This window comes from Triplophysa rosa, linkage group LG9, assembly GCF_024868665.1.
Source record: "Triplophysa rosa linkage group LG9, Trosa_1v2, whole genome shotgun sequence".
Lineage (NCBI taxonomy): Eukaryota > Metazoa > Chordata > Actinopteri > Cypriniformes > Nemacheilidae > Triplophysa > Triplophysa rosa.
In genome coordinates this window covers 22738366-22762043 of record NC_079898.1, presented here as the reverse complement: position 1 = coordinate 22762043, position 23678 = coordinate 22738366, and the positions used below count along the sequence as shown (strand labels likewise).

At 37.9% G+C, this 23678-nt stretch overlaps 1 protein-coding gene across 3 annotated transcripts; it reads left to right on the top strand.

Moving 5' to 3' along the window:
• Window positions 1-1433: 1433 nt before the first annotated feature.
• On the top strand, window positions 1434-23285 carry loxl4 (lysyl oxidase-like 4). 3 transcript variants are annotated; one of them, XM_057342203.1, is made up of 16 exons: window positions 2539-2629; window positions 3689-4004; window positions 4547-4872; window positions 5063-5277; window positions 11266-11304; window positions 11584-11797; window positions 11887-12067; window positions 16133-16287; window positions 16798-16965; window positions 17647-17809; window positions 17882-18125; window positions 19401-19516; window positions 19602-19738; window positions 21093-21204; window positions 21294-21379; window positions 21980-23285. In XM_057342203.1, the coding sequence occupies exons 2-15, from the start codon at window positions 3710-3712 to the stop codon at window positions 21362-21364; spliced, it is 2436 nt and encodes an 811-aa protein (XP_057198186.1). In that variant the 5' UTR covers window positions 2539-2629; window positions 3689-3709; the 3' UTR covers window positions 21365-21379; window positions 21980-23285. The 3 variants fall into 3 exon arrangements, with proteins under 3 accessions (XP_057198185.1, XP_057198186.1, XP_057198184.1); XM_057342202.1 differs by lacking the exon at window positions 2539-2629 and adding an exon at window positions 1434-1514 and having other exon boundaries at window positions 21294-23285; XM_057342201.1 differs by having other exon boundaries at window positions 21294-23285.
• Window positions 23286-23678: the final 393 nt, after the last annotated feature.

Sequence of the window (23678 nt, the reverse complement as noted above, 5' to 3'; positions counted from 1 at the left end):
AGACATGAAACGACTAATTTAATTAATTAATTCAAATAAATAATAAATAACTACATGAATAATTCTTATTAACTGACCAAAGTTTAGAAATGTGAGAAGGATACATTAAAGCATACATTTTAAAATTAGACTTATAATTTTGATGTCATTTCCACTATTGAATATATTACACAGTATTTAGTTCAATTACATCAGAAGTAACTAATTAAATAACAGAAAAAATAAGAGCAATCCCTTACTTTACTTTTTCAATGGAAAAGTAATTAAATTACAGTAACTAATTACTTAGTAACTAGTTACACCCAACACTGTTTATGCCACTAGTTTAGATGTATACGATCATAGAAACCTTTTGATTTAAAGGTCCTGTGTGTAATATTTTGGAGGATCTATTGACCGAAATGCAATATAATATACAAAACTATGTCTTCCGAGGTGTATAGACCTTACATAATGAAGCATGTTTTGAGTACCTTAGAATGAGCTTTTTCTACACCGCGAGTCCCCTTGCATGGAATTCACGATGTTGTTTCTACAGTAGCCCTGAATGGACAAACTGCTCTCAGAGCGCATTTTTTAAGTACGTTATCTCCTTCGGCAAAAAAGCGAAAACGTAACGACATCTTAGTTCTCTGTCAGCCACCGTAGTGCTTCAAAGGGGTGGGGTGAGCGGTGGAGTGAGCCGTTGGTTGCGATTCACAAACTCACCACTAGATGCCACTAAATTTCATACACTGGACCTTTAAATGTGTTTTGTGGCCAAATATAGACGTTTCAGCGGTATGTGGCACAAACTTAACTTCCTGCAGACCTCTGCAAAGAATCTATAACTGTTTAGTTGTTTCAATTTAATTTAATAGAATTAATATACAATAAAATATTAATATGAAGTAATATTAATATAAATAAATAGTTATATTATAACCAAACACAGACCGCAAGTTAACCTCGGAACAGGCTTGTGCTTCGATGAAACCATCGATAAATGCACATATGTAAAACAAAAATGTTGTTGGGAGGAGTTGTACTGGATAGTAGTGATGCTCTTTAATACCGTTTTAAACAATTCCCATAATGCACCTCATGAAATTTAATGTGAAAGCGCAGTACTGTATGTTCAGAGCTGTATATTCTAGGCCACATTGCAACTTAAATCTAAAATATACATTTTATAAAGAAATATCTTCCATATTTGCATCCATTTCATAGCTTTGTTGACTTTATTTTCTCACGTTATTATCATAAAGAATGTGTATAGAGAAAAATGAGTGGGTAGTGTACTGTAATCTGTGCCACACACAAAATGCATATAAAATATAGGTGTATGTGTAGTTACTATGGCATTCCTTTTGGTTTGGGGTGCTGAATGTATATTTCTGGCACCCCTCTCCCTCTCTTTCAATTAACTGCTTTAACAGGACCCCCCTTAACAGGACCCCCCACTTCCCGTCTTGGTTTACCCAGTGGGAGGAACCTGCATTCAAGCACACAGTCACACCAACTTTGGCACAAACGTGAGTAAATTGCTAGTTTTTAATTGACAGCAAAAACACGTGAATGGACGTTTACGGAATTACGGAAGCTGTTAAATATTTCCTCGAGTTGGTAGAGCATTTTCTCCCAGGCGTTTTATGTTTTTCACTCGTTTGTTTCCGAATTGCTGAGTGGGAGTTACGGTAATTGTTGTTGAGTTGCGGCCCACCTTTATAGACAGTGAGGGGATTTGATTGCTAGAAATATGCCTGCGGATCTAAAGCGGTTCTTCTGAGGTTTCATCAAACCAACACTATCAACAAAATGTGCTAATTCTGTCGCAAACTTTTCTCTCACGAGGCTCACACACATGTAAACATTACAAAAAGTAAAAAATAAAAGCAACGCTTTTTTATCTTTAGAATGACCAAAACCAGCGAAGAACTCCATGTAAGACTATATGAGGTAGAATGCAAATCCAGAGATGTTTAAGACAATCCTTACTGTGGTTGAACGAAAGGGATGTCTTGCTTTTTTGGGAGTGAGGTTTGTGGTCGCCTCAGTAAAGAAACATCTACTATGTGGTTATGCTTCTTCTTTTAGTTACTTGGAATTTGGACATATGGAGTTATTCAAGGCTCAAGATCTTCCTCTCGGTCACGTTTCAAAGCAGCTCACTCGAAGTTGAGTAACTGTGTGTGTGAAATAAACAAATAAAAACGGAAATAAATCGAATTTACGCTTTACCTTTGTTATGTCTACAATCTGTGTTATATGAAGATGATTTGACACAACTTAATGATGAAAAACAAATTACTTATTTACCCAAGAAACAAACTGTGTGATGTAACAAATATTAAAAGAAAATATAAATAGTATTATAATGAATATTTGTTCAGTGTAAATCTTTGTCCATAAACAACTTATACAAAATTTAGATTTTAGGAATTTCTTTTGTTCTGGATTTAAATTTATTGACAATTAGCTAAAATGTTAACAATTCGGTTAGAAAGGCATTTCTGAACATTAAGACAAAGACGGACAACTGTGGGAGGGATGTAGAAGTGAGTGAGAGAGTGAGGGACTGAGTGTAGGTTCAACTCTCTCATTCATTTTCCTTCAGACTGTGACTGACTTGACTTACTTTGGCTGCCAGGTGAGTGAAATTTGGACTTTAAACTCTTTGATGCATCTGTTGAGGTTCCTCACCATAACACTTAATATTTGCACTTTTTTTATCTCTGGGTCACCACGCATGAGTTCTGCTTTAGTTGGTTGAATTTTTTGTGATTTAAACCTGAAAAGGCCACTTGCTGACTGAATTTATCTGGCATACAAAGTTTGCACCTGTTTGATTTCAAATTATATGTCTATTGGAATGGTTTTTACGCTGCTATTTATGTCAACCTAGAACATTGTCTCTCTTAATAAGGCTCTATAAATACAACTTTTCTTACATCAAGTTGCCTACCTAGGTTAACCCTAAGGGAAAAAAGTGATTTTTGATATATTTCAGTTGGGAAAAAATGATTATATTGCAGATGGTCTATATTGTCACAACGTATGTACACTGTAAAACTTTGCTGTAGTTTTGCAGCAGGTTTGCCAGTAATTTACTGTAGATTTAACAAAAACTTACATAGTTCTTATATTTTCTTTCATTAAACAAGACTAAATGTCTTGGGTTACTTTTCTTATGTAAATGTATTGTAATTTATGAAGTTTTAAATATTTTTACTAGAAAACAGAACAAAAATGCCCAGGAAGAATGTTATTTCTGCAGTGTAATTACAGTAATGAGACCAATCTCTTCTAGCTCATTTTGAATCTCAAAAGTCAAAGTGTTTTACTTTTGATTAAAGTAAAGTTTAACTCAATATTTTCCTATTAGTGTTTTTAATTAAAGTAGAAATCAAACCTACAGTAAGTTACTGGCAAAACTGCTACAAAATTACAGCAAAGTCTTTCAGTGTATGGGTTTCCGTCACCAAAATCTATTTGCTTGATAAAATATCTTTCCCACATTTAACATGTCCTGCTCGAGTTTGTCCCAAGCTTCAAAAATCTCATATGATCCCCAATGAACTGCACTTATATAGTTTATATTATTTTGTTTAACGTAAAGCATCACTGTGTAATTCAGACACATTCTGCGTCCTCCTGTATAATTAAAGTGAATTTTAGTAACAAATGCCGATCTTGTTTTATGTTCCAGAAGCCTCACCTGTGCGCAATCATGAATCCGACCATCTGCTCCGCGTGCGCGCTGCTGCTTGCGCTTCTCTTTGTGTGTGCGCACTCGCGTCCAGGGTCGCCGGGCCGGTCAGCGCGCGCTCCCGCAGCCAAGGTGCGCCTGGCAGGTATCGGCAACAGGGAAAACGAAGGACGCGTGGAGGTCTTGCACAACGGGACGTGGGGGACCGTATGTGACGACGAGGTCGATATTAAACTGGCGAATGTGGTTTGTAGGGAACTGGGATTCCAAAGTGGCATAACGTGGGCGCACAGTGCCCAGTATGGAGAAGGAGAGGGTGAGTGGATTTCCAAATGAAAATACTTAATAAAATCACAGTGGCTCTGCGTTATGGACTTCTTAAAGGGATAGTTCACCTAAAATGAACATTTTGTTGTTATTTACATGCCCTTGCTTTTCCAACATGTAGGGGTGAGGCAATGGTACCGAAGAGTTAGATAACTGTTTCTTAGCAGTGCATGTGCAGAGAGCTACTGTTCTTTACATCGTCCAGAATCACTCCCTGTAATTTCACTTTAAGGCAGCTATAAAGGCAGCCACTAACCCGAAGCATGTTTAACACTTAGTTGGCAAGACAACACTGTCATTAAACCAAAAACAAGCCCTTCAGACAGCTCTGTTGTAACGCTTGCGATCGGATGACAGTTCTTTCCCATTTTCCTGTAAACTCGTATTGTGTTGTCTGTAGCCTTCTGCTTCATACTGGCGTATATCATTTCTTGGGAAAAAATGTGCTGGTGGTAACGGCTTTAAATGGTCTCCCTTGACACATACACACATAATTATCATGCATTTATAACCACACAACATCTGTTACAGGCCCGATTTGGTTGGATAATGTGAGGTGCGTTGGGACAGAGGTTACTCTGAACGACTGTAAGTCGAACGGGTGGGGTGTGCACGACTGCAAGCACTCTGAGGACCTAGGGGTGGTCTGTAGTCCAGAGAGAAGGTTGGATCAAGTGCATCCCGGAGTGTCCAGAAGAGGGCACACCATTGCTCTGCGACCAAACGCGGTCACCACGAACCGTTGGCAGGACATTTACTCCAGTTCAAGGTCACCTGCACATCAGAGACAAGGCAATGGACATTCAGAGGATGTTCAGAGATGGGATCAGTTTTCCAGACAGCAGCTTCAAAATCCGGTAAGCGCCTGGTGACATTGTAGATCTCACTAAAGTCAGACAGTTTTTTATTGGGAGCCAATCAAATAAGTCTTATGTGACGTGTCATTTTATATTAAAAGTCATTGCAACAGACACACAAAAGTCTATTTCCCAGTGTCACAAAAGTATCAAATAAATGAAAATCACTGTCTGTTTTTTCTTTCTCTAGTCAGCCAGAAAGGTGAGGATTGAGGAAGTGCGTCTGCGGCCAGTTCTGATGGCTGCAAAGAGGCGTGCCCTTGTCACAGAGGGCGTGGTGGAAGTGAAGCATGCTGGGAGATGGAGGCAGGTGTGCGATAAAGGCTGGAGTCTGAACAGCAGCAGGGTCGTGTGTGGAATGCTGGGCTTTCCTGACGCAGAGAAGCCAAACATGAACACTTACAAGTAAGTTCTGAAATTTCTACTGAATACACTGTTAAAAATAAAGGTGCTTGAAAGGTTCTTCACAGCGATGCCATAGAAGAACCATTTTTGGTTCCACAAAGAACCATTCAGGCAAAGGTTCTTTAAAGAACCATCTCTTTCTAACTTTTTATAATCTAACAAACCTTTTTTTCGCCACAAAGAACCTTTTGTGAAACATAAAGGTTCTTCAGATGTTAAAGGTTCTTTATGGAACCGAAAGGTTCTTCTGTGGCATCGAAGAACCTTTTGAAGCACACTACAGTGTAGTGTGTGACTGAGGTTTGGTCCTGAGGTATCATATTGAAGCCCGACATTTTGCACCAAATTCACTGTTATTGGCTAAAACTAGTGCAGTTTTATAATGTTAGGACAGGGTTTCTAAGTCTAGCATAGCCAGACTTTGACTTGAAGTCCAGACGGCAGGTTATTCTGGCCAAGAACCACCCACAGACTGGAAGAAACCGTCTGACAGACGTGTAAAGAGACCAGCCACAGTTTGTTTCCCTTTACGTGTCATTTAGAGGTGGGTAAATCTGAAATGTAATGTAACCGGTTTGAAAGTACATTCGAAATACACTTTTAAAAGTAAAGGTGCTTCATGATGCCTTTTTTTGTCTGAATGGTTCCATTAAGAACCTTTAACATCCAAAGAAACTTCGCAAAAGGTTCTTCCGGTTATAAAAAGGTAAGAAAGAGATGGTTCTTTAAAGAACCTTTACTGAATGTTTTTTTGTTTTCTTCTATCGCATCGCTGTGAAGAACCTTTAAAGCACCTTTATTTTAAATAGTGTACTGAGGAATTAGTAGAAAATGGGTGAATTAAGAATTTCTGTATATGTACAAAGTTTTATTTTAAAAATGTGCTCGAATTTACAGTTTATAGAACAATTTCTGTTGCGTTTGCTATTACATGCTTCAAGAAAAAAATTGTCAAAGATTCGAAGCCGTCAACGTAGCAAAGCAGCAAATCCTGAGAAAAAAGTTTGGGAATCTTGAGGGCTTTTCACGCTGCACTTAACCCGGGGTTATCTTCATTCCAAACCCCAGTTTTAACCCCGGGTAAACGAAGGTTTCGCACTTGTAATTTTGAAGCGGGATAATCCCCGCATTTTACGAGGATTTGCGAGGCGTCATTTTTCCCCGGATGAGGAACAACGAGGTATTCGGTTATTTAAAGGGACCACACACTATTTTTATTCAGTCCGTTTGACGTTGCAGTATTTATCCAATCACGACTGTTGACACCGCAAATATGCAAATAAGAATGTTAACCCAGGGTTTAGTGATGTTCAGTGTGAAACATCAGGTTATGGGTTATCTCTTAACCCCCGGTAAATTATAAGCAGTGTGAAATGTGAAACAGATAACCCAGGACTCTGTTTACCTGGGGTTAAAAATAACCCGGGGTTAACGATTTAAAGTGTGAAAAGCCATTTTGTGACTATCTCTGCATTTGCGATGATGTAACAGTGATGGAAAAAAGTAGAATACACAGAAAAATAACATTTCAATTACATTTCATTTCAATAATAATCACTTATTTGGGGAGATTCGTAAATGTTTGTCAAGTAGGATTTATTGAGAGTCATACTACAGTACAGTATGTATAGAAGTTCATGTCTGTGCAGGCAGAATGATGTTTGTTTGTGAACATAAGGGGAAGTTAAAAAGATTGACCCCGTCTATTTGCTAGAATATCACTTTTGTTTCTCTTATCTTCGTTCACCAGGCACCTTTCACAAACCTAAGCACTTAAGCAATGATTAAAAGATCTTTCAAACCTGCTGATACAATCTTCAGCTTTCCCAAAACGAACAGTCTCTTCTGAGCGTTTAGGTCCAAGCGAGAAAGTCTAATGTACCGGCTGATTGTTATTGTAAAGACGCATCAGTTTAAAGCCTTCAAAGTGTCTGTGTTTGGAGAAAGAGTTTCAGGTTTGCTTAATGATTGTCACCATCGACCTTCTATTGCTTTCTCACACAGTGTTCAACACCAGGAACCTATTTATGTTGTCCAAGGACGTCAACAACCGTACTATTGAAAATGTGAAGATAGCTGTTAAGAGTTTTTGGGTTGTTTGTCACCTATGGCATGAAAAGGTGTACTATACACACCAAAAAAGCTGGTTTGTTTCAGCCGGGTCTGGTCAAATATGGAACTTTTCTAGGTTAATTTAACCGAACAGTTGGTTTGTCTAAATTTTTTTGTGACGTGAGCTCTTCTAATGGAAACTTTTTCAAGATTTCTGCCTCTTTCTCAAAAAAAATTCATAATGTATTTTTATAAAGCTTGTTAGGAATAACAGGATTACTACCAGCTTTTCTCTTTTTGTCATTTACTGTTCATCCTGGCTTCCTGGTGACCACTGTGGTTCACTGACCACACTCACAGCAACTATTACATTCCCGTCATATGAATGAGCTTTGGGTATGTTGAACCATAAGCTTGTTATAAAAAGAACCGCTTTAATCTTATGGCTCTGCGGTCCTCAAGCTATTTTAGTCGTAGGTTTGCTATACGTGCCGTATGTGTCTCCTGCAGATGAGTCTCTGTCCAGTCACCTATGTCTGTTATACCAGATTTACTCATTATGTTAAATGTGCTTTAGCCTTTGGTCAATGTCATCAAATCAAGATTATATTTTGTGCTTATAAAAATACATTTCTCACCGACAAATAAGACCGAAGACAGGCTCCTCTTATCTTCGGGTCACACGGGACATACGCATGCTTTCGGTTATGCATGATTCAACGACATGTAAGTCAGCATGAAGATGCTGTTTGAAGTTAAATTAGAGCGTGTGGAGCATCCAGTGGCTTCTGTGGCTGATTTTCTAGGGATTCTCCGTTTGGCTCTTCATCTGTGCGCGGTCCCAGCACCTGACCTCACCATGTAGTCTGTGCGTTTTGTATACTCCAGACTTGGCAGATGTACCAAAGAGCTGCTACTAGCATGCCCACTCAGCGTCTCGGAGATCGCGAGCCGCCCTGCCCTCTCTGGATCCTGCATTGAAGATGCTGTAATTAAACGTTGGGCAGCTCGGAAGATTTCTACGTTTCTGGCGAGTAGGGAAAGACGGATTACAATTATAGCTGCGCCCTTTGGCCGCCGTGTCAGCACAACGCTCCTTCTCTGTCACTAAGAAAATTTAAGGACTTGAAGCCACAATTCACACTCAATTATCCTTTGACTAACGTCTAAATGGAGTGCAGTATTTTAGCTTTTAAGAAAACGGATTTGATTCATTGTGAGTGTAAAGTAAGTGCTTCATTCAGATCACTTCACTTAGGCAGTAAGAAGTAGAAAGAAAATATATTTTTATGGTTTATCATTTTTGACATTTGCTAATTTATAGCACTACAATCAGCAAATTTAATAGGGTATTTCAAATTAGGGGGTTTGAAAAACATTTACTGATCTTGTTCAGTGGTCTAGTGCAAGACGTGTTCTTACATCACATTGTACAATTACTTTTAAATGAATTAAACAATATCACACAAGCAAAAGTTATGTTAATTGCTACAAGTATTAAACTAGTATCGAAACCAATCACTAGTAAATTACCAATAAGTTTAATTGCAGTAGTTGTAGTACAAACACCAAATGTATTGTTTTTGTGTAGTAATTTTGAACTCAAAGTTCACTACTGATACAGAATACTTGAAATAACCCTTTTATAAACCAAAACATGGGCCAGTTTAGTCCCAAGTAGATAAGTACACTTACAAGTATACTACTAGTACATTGATATTAGTATACTTACAACATAAAGTAGATTTAAAATCCTTGAACTTACATGAACAGTTCCCCAAAAAATGGAAATGATGTGCCATATCTGCATGCGTTTCTTTGTTCTGATGAACAGAGAGAAAGATATTTGGAAGAATGCTTGTAACCAAACAGTCCTTGGCCACCATTGACTACCACAGTAGGAAAACATATTTTATACATCTATTTGTTCTGTTGGATACAAAAGAAGATATTTTGAAGAATGTAAGACAGCAAACCGTTCTGGGGCACCTATGACTACCATTGTCATTTTTATTAAATGGGGGCCAAGGCCTGTTTTGGTCACAAGCATTCCTCCAAATACCTTTCTCTGTGTTCATCAGAACAAAGACATGTATACAGATTTGGTACAACTCGGGGGTGAGTAAATGATAACAGAATTTACATTTTAGGGTAAACTGTCCCTTACTGTTAAGTACTTGAACTTAACTGCTTAAGTATACTTAATAAAATGAACGTGAAGTATACTTATTATTTTGTAAGTGATATAATTTGTGTTATAAAATGAATGGTTGTTCCATACCTATATTCAAAATGTATCATGGCCTTATTGTTTGACTATAAATGCTTAACCAGCATGTTTTCTGACAGCTAGTAAGAGTCAAACTGATGTGTGTGTGTGTATAGACTAATGCTTAAAACAGTGGCATGATTGTTGTCTCCACACAGACCAGCTCTCTTTCTCTCTATCATTAAGTTTTCTTGGTTCAGCAGTAAAGTAAGGGTGGAACTCTCAGACTAATTACACGAGCAGGTATTTCAGTGCCAAAGTCTGTCAGAACAAATGAAAGATGAATCAAAATGAAAGAAACAACAGAGTTTTGTCGTCTGAAGAGATACGTTTAGCTGATGCTATCTCCTCCGGTCACCTCAGTCAGTCTAAATCAAACCTGCTACTGTACAATGCTTTCGGAGTGATGAAACTGAAGACTGTATATATTGTTGCAACCGTGTTTTTGAATGACAGCTGCAAATGTGGAAAGTTCAGGGATTTTTGTATAATCTTTGCATATTTACCATGAAAAAATGACTGGCTTACTGACATAGGAGTTGGTGTGGAAATGCACTTAGAAAAGGAAGATATTATTTAAGCTGGAGTTCTGTGGCTGTAGAAAGTTTCTACAAAGTTACTACGGAGTGACATGTGGTAGAAACATCCAGAATATTTTATAAGGTGATTAAAGTGGAAATCCCACACAGAATTTGATTTGAGTTTCTTTTCTCACTCGAATTGCATTTGTGAAGATGGATCTGATATGTACATTGACATATTTGTTTTTGTTAAATGGACCTTTTTAAGTACTCATTTAAAGGTGAAATGTGTCATTTTTGCACCACTTTGGAACCCTACATAGGATTATAGATAATAGTTATAGATAATAGGATGGATGGATACTTAAGTCTTGCCACAAAAGACCTTTGGTTGAATCAGTGGTGATGTATGGGTCTGGATGGGATGTTTAAAGAAACCGAACAATGAAAGCACCACAGAGCCACAATGTTTAGACTTTTCAGGGATATCAACCTACGGATGTTTTACTTATAGTTGTCTCTGTATATCAAGCTGCGGTAGGAGAAAGTATTTTACCATCGCAAACGAGACACATTTACTGAGATGATAATGATGTTGATGACAGTGATGGTGATGATATAATGTCTCGCTGTGTTTACAAGTGCATTAGCAGTGGATGTTCTCACAGACAGATGGATCTCTCTCTCTCTCTCTCTCTCTCGTTCTTGGTTTCCCTTGCTGTTTGTTTTTTGGAAGTCTTGCTGTTTCTATTCCTGCATGCCATCATTCCTGCCAGTGGAAAATCTGTTTATAGAATCAACATTTTTCAAAGTTCGTTTCGTGGTAGGTTAAGTTGAAACATACAAGTGTGTGTTTAGGTGTCTGAACCATCTGTTATTATTCTTGTTTAATTTCAAGACAGATGAAGCCTTAGGGGTGTAGATTCTGAACTCAATACGGCTTAAACGAAATCCGCCCATGTGTTGATGTTTTAACAGTTTATACACCCAGATTTCATCTTTTACATTATCCTGAAAGACACAAATGATTTAGTGCTGAAGGCCTGGAACAATGAGTTTTACTGTACTGTTGCTCATGACAAAACCTCTCGTTCATTCTCTGTGCATTTATATCGTGCATTTATTCTGTTCTTTTTTCTTTTACAGAAAAATATGGGATAAAAAAGTGAAGGATTCATCCACCAGGTAAAGTCACTTTGCTTTTCATTCACTTTCTTAATGGAATGAAACGAACTGCAAAAAAAACCATAAGAAAAAATTAAGATATGATACCGTATTTGGATTTTACTACGACTGTACCTTGCAATACCAAACCCTGTGTACTGTACATAATAGCCTACATCACTGTGTTTCATGTAAATTTAGATGTACTTTATTTTTCATTTTTCTTGTATCTTGTATAGTCCATAATCTTGAAAACACAATGACGCTTGTACACTGACACCTGCTGACTTTGTTTCCCAGACTGAGTCAAATGGCTAAGAAGAAGGGATTCTGGGTTGAGAAAGTGCATTGTCTGGGCACAGAACCCAGTCTAGCAGATTGCCACGCCCAGCTGTCCATCGCCAGAAGCCCCGTCCCATGTAAGAACAGCCGACATGCTGTGGCCCTCTGTGTGCCAGGACCCCAGTTCATCCGAATGTCCTCCGGGAGACCCCAGGCCCCTCACCCTACAGCGGTAAATACAAACAAAAAATAAAAGATGTTTATTATGTATTTAAATAAACGCAACTCTAAAACCTGCTGTGTTCTTGTCTCCTCTCGTAGCTGTCAGTGCGTCTAAAAGCAGGCCCACGTCTGGGAGAAGGAAGAGTTGAGGTTCTGAAAGATGGAAAGTGGGGAACTGTTGTTGACCATCTATGGGACCGTATCTCAGCCAGCGTGGTGTGCAGAGAGCTGGGCTTCGGCACTGCCAAAGAAGCTCTTACCGGGGCATACATGGGCCAAGGTAAGAGGAAGGTTAACATTTGGAAGCTTCAAATCGGGTATGAGAAAAAGAACTGGACGTGGGCTGTATTCCCATACTCAGCTTTGAGATAGTATAGTGTTTTTTTGTGTTGAAGGTGAATCGTTGTGAAGGGGATTAGATTTACGCTGAGTTAGCCACAATAAAGATTTCCAGAGAAGCATTTGTAAGCTGTGCTTATCTAAGAGACAGGTTTCAACACAGAGGCGATGTGCGGAACGCTCACATTCTGTGATAACGGCCACATTCAATCTCCCGGCACAAAACATACGTTCCACAGCAGCGACGGTGCGGAAAAACTTTCCCTGAACTTTCTGTGATTCTCGGGTTGAGTTCAGATCCACACTGCGCGTGAGTTTAGTTTGGCTGAGAGACGAGACGCGCTGCCCATCAGATCTGTGTTTGTCCAGTCTGAAAGGACGGGGTAATTGCACAGCCAAAGAAAAGCGATGACGGTAGCAATTTACTGGACTTTTTATGAAAACACAGACGCGACGATTGTTACTCTTTACATTTGAAAACCAAACAGGAAGTCAATGTAGTCCTTTGCATTCAAAGAAGTGAAGGAAGACGTGTTGTGGAACAAAAGATCAGGGCTTCTCCAGAAACCCATCAGCTTTCACATTACTAAAGAAATGGGTTGAACTGTACCAGTAGGAAGATCCAAAATTAACTTTTTGCCAAGAAAATACAGGGCAAAAATACTTCTTTCCAGCCATAAAAATGTATAGATTTGACGTTACGACAGTGAGAGTAGTCATTGTGGCTTCGTTGTGGTTGTGTCATTCGTGATAAGCCAGTCCCTGTGTCTCAGGAAACATCTGTCTCGAACATGACGTGACTTTGTTCCTCATATACTCGCTTAATCAGCTGTTCATCAATTAATCTTCAACTGTCAGAAAGATTAACCGCTTTTGTTCTCTGTAAATGTCATTCGGTTTATTAGGCAGTATTGTTAAAGTTCTTCTCTAGCTACGTTTTTTACACAGTTTGGCAGTGGAGGAGGCGAAGCTTAGCGCAAACTCCATAGCTTTAGGCACTTTATTGTCACGTGTCATTTTCCTGGCACAGCCGAGGCCACATAAACATATACCGAGTGAAAAAGAGGCCGAAATGAGCGTTTTGATGACAGAAGAGAGCTGGACAGTTAAACAGGACTGTGGTTCTTTTTTGTGAATGTTATTCTAAATAATAGTCTGTATAGCTTGCGTTGCACTGCCTTATAAACATAAAAATGCACTCCTGTAAATACAAAAAAGGTTTAACCAGACCGATTATGCAACTAGCTCAAGCCGTGTGATAGATCATATTCTTCTCTTTTTTTTCTTAAGGGACAATGTAGCGTGAAGCAACATATACGGTTGAAGCATCATCTATGCCTGACCTCCCAGTTAGATGAAAGTAAAACTAGTCTCTACATAACTTCATGTCTTATGTCATATCACTAAGAAACGCACCAAGAAACACCCCAGTGAAGCCAAATAGACAATGTTCTCTCCCGTTTTACACCCACACTTTCTGAATTACGCAGATATCCATCAACGAACAATACATGGAAGTAAAATATATATTTTTTTAATGCAGAGCGTACGGTTTTTCCACGGATGTCGGCAGTAATATTTCTTAAATAGTCATTTAATCTGCTCCCAAAATAGGGATTATAGTCATCCCATGAAAGAAAAACACCATCAATGCCGAATATATACGTCGTTTAATTTTAGGGGGAAGAAAATGTCAATTTTCCGTAAACCACAGTCTAGTGAAACGGTTTTGCGCAGTCACTCCCTTTCCATTGGCTACTGCCGGACTACATAATCTTTGCTTTCCTTTTCACGTTACTTACTGGCCTTTTTCAGCATGTGATGATGGCCATGTTGTCTTTAATTTGATAGTTTTCACTTTCTTTTTTTAATTCCAAAATTACACACGCAATAGTTATGTCTTCCAACCAATGGTGTATTTTTGTGTTTTGTTGTATGTTTTATATGGACGTATTTGGACGCGTCTTCTCCAATATTCAGATTCAGTTTGATCAATACAGTTTTGTAGATGACGGATTGTTAAATTTACGTATGGTAACCGCCAAACTTGAATACGTACATCTTTGATTATATGTAATTTTCTCTGTGGACGTATCCAGTTTAAATGTCTGGATTTTAGCTAACCTCTAGCATTCTGCTTGCCCGAGATGAGGCCAAAGCAGCTGCCATGTTTGTTTGCAGGGTCTGTCATTTTTGTTTCAGAAATAAATCATTTTGGTTTGGTAGAAAATGATCCATTTGATCGGAAGGCTGTTTGCTCTGTATTTCATTTCATGCCCTGGCATATATTGCAGAGATGAAGAAAAACTTTATAATTTCATTTAAATTCTGTTTTGGTGTATTTACAGTATGCTGTTTAGTGCATTTTACATCGTCATGGGATTCACAGGAGAAATTAAGCACACTGCTGACGTGATGGCTGCCCTCTGGTTTAACAAGTAATCGAGACAGAATCGAGACAGGTTTTACATTACAAGTAAACAAAGAGAGAAATGAACTGTGTCGGCTGTCAGAAGGTGCTCTCCTTATCCTAACTCCAAGACGATGAGGAAGGAGCAAAGCACACCTTTGATTGTGATCTGTGTGACTATAAGAGGAGAGGAATGCAGTCTTTATAAAGTCTTTTATACAGAATGTATTTTATGTAGAAAGCATTTAACATTCGCAAGGCTCCATCTATCATCTTTTATTTTGTGTAAGGGGTAAAATGAGCAGTGAAATGATTCAAATCTGGCTTAAAGCATATATGTACTGTATAATGCATTATAAAAGTAGTTTTAATGTATTAATTATGCCTTTTAATGCACTTTATAATGCGTTGTAATGTCTCATGAATAATTGTATTTACAGTTAATACATTATAACACTTATCGATTCATTGTTAAACTTTGCATTTTTGATTTGGTTATAATTCTTTACAACAACATTTAATGTTTTACAACGCACATTATGAACAATTTTAATGCACCATACCCTTTAATAACCCTTTATAATGCATTATACATAAAGGCTTTAAGTAAAGTGTTACCATGAGGGTAATTCAGCGTATGCATTTCTCAAGATTTGGAAAAGGAAAAACATACTTTTGTACATTATTGTGAGTGTCCCATGCAGCAACAATGTTGTATAGCATATTTTTGGATGGTTTAAAACAAACCAAAACAAAAGTGTGCTTCAAGTTTTGTTTTATTTATGGACTGTAAGTAAAGTTCAAGTATTTGTAAGAATACTTTATGTAGTAAGTATTCTAATATCAATGTACTAGTTTTTTCAATACTACCTAGGGACAAAAATGGCCCACTTTTTAATTTATAAATGTATACTTTACTGTTTAGTTCTTCGTTATACTAAAATTATACTACAAGTGTACAGTACAAAAACAGTTAAAAGTATACTCTCTGTAAACTACTAGTTCAAGTGTACTTGTAAGTTTACTAAGTGACCTTAATATCATACTGTACTTATATTTTGTTATATAAATATGTTTTTTCCACTTTAAGTACACTATTAGAGTACACTAGTTACAATTTGGGTATTAATTATATACTTCAAATCTACTTCAACTACAGTTAAAGCTATATTTCAAGTATACATTCATCAAAAGGTTAAGTACAAGTCAGTATACTGTAAGTCAAGTATACTTAAGTGCAATTTTAACTTGTATATTTCTGGTAAATACATAAAACATAGACTGCAAGTGTACTTTCTTATTTTAGTTTAAAAGACATACTGTTAGCACACTTGAATAAACTCTTTTGTAATTTTTACAGGACTGTCCATAGACTTGCAATAAAAGCCAAATATTGCATCAAAAAATATGTTGCTAGGGTGTGATTTGTTAGTATGTTTTAGAGCGAAGGTTTAGCAAAGGGTCAGTGTAAAAGTGTCCAGTGTTTTCTGTGGGTGAGAGTACTCGGATAGGGCTGGGTGTTTGTTTTTTTGTTTTATTTTTGAGACTTTGAACTTGGAAAGCTCCAGTGACATCTACTGTTTGTTTGTTTTACAGGAACGGGGCTGATCCATATGAACTCTGTGCAGTGTACAGGCACAGAACGTTCTATTCTAGACTGCTACTTCCAGGAAGTCCCTGCCTGGACATTTAAACACAACCGGGACGCATCCGTCAGATGCCATGTTCCTGAGACAGGACTGGAGACCACGGTAAGCCAAAAGACCCCTTCTTGCAGGTCATCGCGGTTAACAAGATTTATTATGTGCCCCAAGCTATTACAAACAAACTAACAGCTTGTTTATGAATGACCTATAAATAACAGAGCCAAAGTTAATTCCCTTAAAGCCATGGGAAGAACCTTTTTGGTCTAAATGGTTCCATAAAGAACCTTTAACATCCGAAGAACCTTTCTGTTTCACAAAAGGTTCTTTGTGGTGAAAAAGGTTCTTCAGATTATAAAAAGGTAAGAAAGAGATGGTTCTTCAAAGAACCTTTGCCTGGATGGTTCTTTGTGGAACCAAAAATGATTCTTCTATGGCATCGATGTGAAGAACCTTTTAAGCACCTTTATTTTGTTAAAGTGTACCCTTGTGCCTCTCAAGCATTCCTCACAAAATGCCATTAAACCTGCACTTTTAAGTCAAAACCATTAGTTCTTTTGCCGTGTTTCAGTCATGCGAATATCTACACACTTTTCTCTTTTGTGACTTTTGTTTCAGGTGCGGCTGGCAGGAGGCCGGGACACGGGCGAGGGGCGCGTGGAGGTGCTCATGGAGGTGGGGGGCAGAAAGCGATGGGGGGCGGTTTGCAGTGAGAACTGGGGAATAAATGAAGCGATGGTGGTGTGCAGGCAGCTGGGCCTTGGGTTCGCTGCGCGTGCCCATCAGGTGAGCCCACTGAAGAATGTTTTCCAGTAATATCACCTGAATATGTCTCTTGTTTTATTTGCTTTGGTTGCCTCAGTCTCTGTGTGTGTGTGTGTGTGTGTGTGTGTTTGAGAGGTTGCCGTGCGTGTTTTAGGGGTGGGATATTTCGGGGGAACATTAGTTTTATACAGGAGTTGTTTTGTGGAAAGGAAGGGTGGGAGAAGGTAACAGTAAACTGTGTATTTTAAGACATAATGACAGAATGCACATACCAGTGCTGTTTTCACAAGTCTTACTGTACAGTATACAGTACATATTAAAGGTATCTGACAAGAAATATTATTAGAAATATTATCTTATGCTTTTTGCATAAAGAAAAGTAGTTTGTCAGTAACACTGCGGTTTTAGTAGTTTATTTTCATTAGAAGTATGTTTGCCCTTCCAAATTTCTTTAATTACATTTAGTTGCATAAATTACATTCAGTGCAACAAATGTGTAATTTATTTATACATACAAATAATAATAATAAAACCATTAATAATAATAACAACAATAGATATTAATTCAATAATATGATACTAATGATTATATATACATATATTAGATATATTTAAGTATTATAATAATAAATAATTTATTGCGTAATTTGTTATTGTTATTATTATTCGCATTACTAATATATTTTATTCTTTTATTCTCAGGACACATATTATTGGCAAGGGGACCCTGCAGCGGAGGAAGTGGTGTTGAGCGGAACTCACTGTGTTGGAACTGAACTCTCCATCCAGCAGTGCCGTCGTAATGGTCACATCCACTGCCCTCGAGGAGGCGGGGCTAAAGCTGCTGGCATCACCTGTTCTGAAAGTAAGCTTTCTAAATAAACATTATAACTTTATCTCGAATGATGAATCCTAACTAAACACTATCCGTGTTCAGCGGCACCCGACCTGGTTTTGGATGCCCAGCTTGTGCAGGAGAGCTCTTACCTGGAGGACAGACCTCTGCACCTGCTCACCTGTGCTCATGAAGAGAACTGTCTTTCCTCCTCTGCCCAGCGTATGAATTGGCCATACGGTCACCGCCGCCTTCTGCGCTTCTCCTCACGAATCATGAACTTGGGCAGAGCCGACTTCCGTCCCCGTGCGACACGCGAGTCCTGGACCTGGCACCAGTGCCACAGGTGAGCTTTTTTTTTGCATGGTTTAGTCATCGTGCCCCATAACAAGGTCCCTCTGTCTTTCTTTAAATTGGTTTTTCTTTAAAAACGCCCTTTTTCGTGTTTTTTAAAAAGCCATTCTGCGGGAACAAGGCGCACTGTTGTGGGGGAGTTTTGAGTTCTGCGTGTTCGCGGCGCAAACCTGTTTTATTAATCTCTGAAAAAACAACACCAGAGAGGTTGGCATTTGAAAGGCGTCCATTCAGACGAATAGAGTAAACAGACCCGCAAACGCAACCTCGTCAGCATAACGGCAACTTCCTGTGAAGGGCGTTACTGTGGCAGCCAACACCTTGGTGTAGGAGCTGTGAGGTCATTAGGCAGCGGTCCATAGTGACCTTTTGTTCTCCTCATGTTCACCAGCCAACTTAAAATCTTAAAATCTCAAGTGCCACTTACCAGTGCAAAACTCTGTGATGCTGTTGGGTGTTTTGAGCGGTTGCTATGGTATTGATATACAGTTGCTAAGGTACAGCTAACATGTTTTAACAGAACAACAGGTATTGTGGGAAGTTGAAAGGTGGTTGTCTACTGGTTAATGTGTCAAAAGTATCATCAAAATTAGGAAAGATATTGATGTACGTCTGTCAATATTTTTGTATTTGCTCTAGAATAGTAAAAAATTATTGTTTTTTGTTGTCTCCCCATGTAAAATAAACATGGTATGTATAGAACATTCAGAATTTCTAGTGCAAAAGTGCAGCATAACATAGACCTATTGACCAACGTTATTTCATTAAATGAATAGTAAATGCTGTTTGATGTGATGAAAAGGAGGTCGTGCTATCTCGCTTTGTTGCAAATGTCGTCTAGCACGCTTTTCAAATATTTTATTTAGCACCAGTTTTCTAAAAACCAATATATAAATCAATAAAACCAACCAACATATTACAGATTCACATGTCTCTTTCCACACGTGTTGCTTGCTGTCGCCATTTTGATAAAGAAGAGTTGCATTTTGCAATACTTGTGAGATGTAAAGTGCCTGTTGGTGTTCGCACAGTAATCTTAATTTTCAACAATATTCTGTCATTTTTTGTCATCAGCAGTCTTATCTCAGTATCTATTATTCATAATTTTGTCCAGCCCTAGTTAAAGGTTTGTTTCAAAATGTGACCACAAGTATCAGAAATACTATGGTTGTCCACCGTATATGACACTACTTCATGAATGGAATTACAAGCATTCATTTGATTTATTTATTATGTAGTAATTGGTTTTCAAATATTGTTGATTCAGGCATTATCACAGCATTGAAGTTTTCACTCATTACGACCTACTGACGCTTAACGGAAGCCGCGTGGCCGAAGGACACAAAGCCAGTTTCTGTTTGGAGGACACCTACTGCCCTGAGGGTAAAACACCAGCTAATGAAAATCTTAGTCGTCTACAATTTCATCACAGTTCAAATACACAAAGCTGTTTTTGTTTCTTCATCAGGACTCCACAAACGATTTTCATGTTACAACTATGGAGATCAAGGGATTTCGGTGGGTTGTTGGGACACCTACCGCCACGATATCGACTGTCAGTGGATAGACATCACAGATGTGAGGCCTGGAGACTACATCATGCAGGTGCGCTGTTTTCACGACTCCAATGCAGAATTTAAAACGGCTTCGCCAGTTCAGAACGAGTTTATTACAATTCCCCAAATAACATCAAATAGTGGTGGGATTTGTTTAAAGAGTAGATTCTCATTTCAGGATGTCGTTTAGCCACGTTTTCCTCTGTCATTAACTGTAGAACGTCTTAATCATCCAAATCATTGTGGGCTCGGAGACTCGAGTTTTGCATGCACAACCAACCAGTGAAGGAACTGCTTAGGGTCCAATCAAGAGGCCCTTTATACATCCCAGCTGTAAAACATAGGTTGACACGAAGCTTTATTTTAATTACAGTGTACCTTCGTGTCTTGACCATTCTGAAGATTTATTTACACGGAATGTCGCTGTGACAGATTTGCATGTATTTTAGGAACGTTTGGCAGATGCAAATTACAAACCAGCATCAGGGTGTAGCTATAAATGGCCCGGCGGAGAGCTCCAGTGAAACTCAAAGGTCATTACGTACTGCCTGTATGTCTTCGTAAAGATGCCAACGTGCCAGCCATCTCATTTCAACCTGTTCTAATTCATAATACAGCAAAAGAACCTTTTTCTTGAGTTACAAAAAATAACCCGATTGTAAGCATTCCCCGCTGGAAGAGCGAAACGTGCTATATCCCTCCATTAGACATGGTCGATTAGATTCAGAGTTCACACCCGCCTGCTGTTCTGGCACTTTCTGGCTCAAGCATATGGTCAAACTGGTCTTGAACAGTGTCATTAAAAAATAAATGCAACGAAAGATAAGTAACACTTTCACATTTTTACCGCGCTCGCAAAATAATTACCTTAAGAGCGGCTGCTAAGAAAAATGTTTTCATTGTATTAAGGTAAAAATAAAACGGGTGAACAGTAGACTCAGCGTTTCAGATTTAGCTCTCAGTGCTTCAGAAGCCCAACAGGCATAATCACATCTGCTTCAATGATTTTTTCAATTTACATAGAATAATGCAAGTCTCTCAAAGACACTTTTGTGCCCATACCCTGGCTAAACTTTTCATAGTTGTAAATGAATATATTGCAATTGTATAACTGTAATATGGAAGGCGTGTTGACTCATGTTGGTTTGATGAGCAAACTAGAGTTGTGAAAGTTTTACAATGCTGTGATAAAACGAAAGAAAACACTATTGTTCCATTTTGGCATAGTAAAAGACACCTACAGTTCAGACAGTTCATCTGATTTCTAGAATTAAACCCACGGTTGCGTGAGTATAGACGTTTGTAAAGTCTCTCCCATTTAGGATGATGTAAGCTCGTTTAAAATATTACCAGTTTTAAACAGTTGTGTATAAATCGAGATCTATTTTTGTGTGTTTTGTCAGGTCGAGGTCAATCCATCACTGGACATGGCCGAATCCGACTTTATGAACAACGTCATGCGCTGTCGTTGCCGATACGACGGCCATAGAGTTTTCATGTACGGCTGTCACGCAGGTACGAATCCCCACAACAAACCGAAAGACACGCACATGTGTCAGTGCTCTTTATACAGTACCCTGTCTGATTCACGTTTGCTTTCACAGGTGACGCCTACAGCGCTGAAACCGAGGATTTATTTGAGCACCAGCGTCAGATCACTAACAACTTCGTCTGAGCCGATCAAAGAGAGGTGAGAGGAGATGATGTGACACAAGAGAAAATGATGATATTAACTGTGGTGGTGGTAGACTGTTCTAAGACCAGAGCGTGAAAGATCTTCAACATAGCTAAACTGTTCGGCATTGAATTGTTTGAAAACACCTGAAAGAAAATGAATCAGATGATTAAGAGTTAAGGTTCACACTATCCCAAAAAACACAAACAGGGTCAACACTCTGTTGTGGAAGTGTGTATTCGCCTTTAGGGACTTTTTTTTAGAGATTAAATTAAGTTTGTATTTTTTATAAAGTGAAATCGTTGTAAGTTTTATTTGGCTGGAATACAACTTTTGTAGCTCTTGGGACTACGAGACTTTAAGAAAATAACTGTTCTTTTTTGTCTACACAAAGAAATATATTTATTCCTGACATGTTATTTTAAAAGAAATTCCTCAGTATAATTCATTTAGCATTTTTAACCAAACTTAAGTTTTTTAACTTTTTGTTAAATGTACAGTGTATTTTACCAAACAAGATATAACAGGTTGGTGTGTTTTTGTGCAGACGTCTTTAATATAATTGTATTACCGATATGATTCTTGTAAGATTTAAGTTTGTTCACTTTTTTCCAGTTCACTTCCAGTTCTTTTGTTTGGGTTATGCACTTTATCCATGGACCGTCAGTATTCTGGTATAAGGACCAGTCACTACCCTGTATCAACACACACTTCTGTTTGTTTGTTTATCGTTTTGGTATTTGTACTACCTTTGCTTTATCGATAGACATTTGTGACTTTCCTGAACCTTTAAGGATAACAAAGGATATTGTATATGCTGAGGATTAATTTATTTAATATGTTAGACTAGTAGGTAAGAGTTCTATTCGTTTGAGAATCGAGAGTATTAATAAACGCTTGCTAAATGGTTGATTGCTATTTTGGCGATTTGGTTCGAGTGGTTGAATGAGACATGTTGCCTTAGTCTAGTGCATACTTGAAGCTTTAGAAAAATACAGCATTATGCGTAACTTGTTGCAAAGTTGTAAACGGCCCTAAAGAAAAATCTGACTTGGTGTAAAGTGGTGATCTTTAAGAATATATTTTTAAAGCAGTAAACACTTCTTTGCCTATATTCTTGTATTGTTTGCCTATAAGTAGTGAACGTTATACACAAAAAAAGTGAAATGATTATTTACATTTGTATCTATTTGCACATGACAGATATTGTGCATGATATGAACTGATATGTAATTTGTTTCTACTGTTTATCCCAAATTATCATGTTTAAATGTTATTTTTTCTAGTCCTTTATTTTTATTCTATTTAAGTTGTAATTTTTAGTGCGTAGATATTACACCAACTAGCTCCCATCTCTTCCCATGACAATACTGTAGATTTTTTTTCTGCCCCATATTCTGTGTACTTTTACTATGCTACTCTTGTGTACATTTGCTCTTTTATTTTTCAGGTGTTTTAATTTATGGTTTGATACTCCATGTTACTGTATGCTTCTAGTATTAATGCGGCATCAATTTCAGTTTCAGTTCATGACTTCAAGTAAACTTTTGGTGCTAATTGTGAAGTGTCCTGGGAGTTTTTTAAGGTGCAGACGTTACATAAATCTTTCAAATGAAATGGTGCAGTTCCCTCAGGGATGAAATATGTGTAATCAAGTTCAACATCACTTGGCCAGCCAGCTACATGGGAAAGCAATACCAAAATCATTCCAGAAACTGCAACTTGATGTAAAACTCTTGTTACTGTCTTGTGTTGGACGTTACGGTAATAAGTCAACACAAACAGCTGATCTTACAGTAAATGTGAATATATGCATCGCTCATCAGGTTTCATTTAGCTTCCGTACTCTGTTTCTCTCCTTAATGTGTCCCACGATTCATTGCACAATGACTCAATCATCAATAAATGTGTGTTTGTAAAAGAGTTTTATGTTTCTTGTTTTGTGGAACAAATGACTTAAAAAAAAAACTTAGCATTTTTACTTTTTTTATTTTAGAGTTGGTAAGCTTAAGGCACAATGCTGTCACATAAGCATTTCCTTGTGTAAATGACCAAATACATAAAGAAAATAGTGATACTGGTCTCACAGTTTAGACCTATATTGTCCAAGGACATAATACACATTTATCATGTCTATCCGACTAAAGCATTTCACACTCATGAATCAAAGCACAGTTCAGCTAGTCATACATAATATTTGATCAGCAAAGTTATGTCACTTAAATGGGATGATATAGTTATTTTGCTTTACGTTTATTGGGAAACAATAAGCAATGAAACAAGTAAAGCTTATAGGTCAAGAATGCAATGCAAA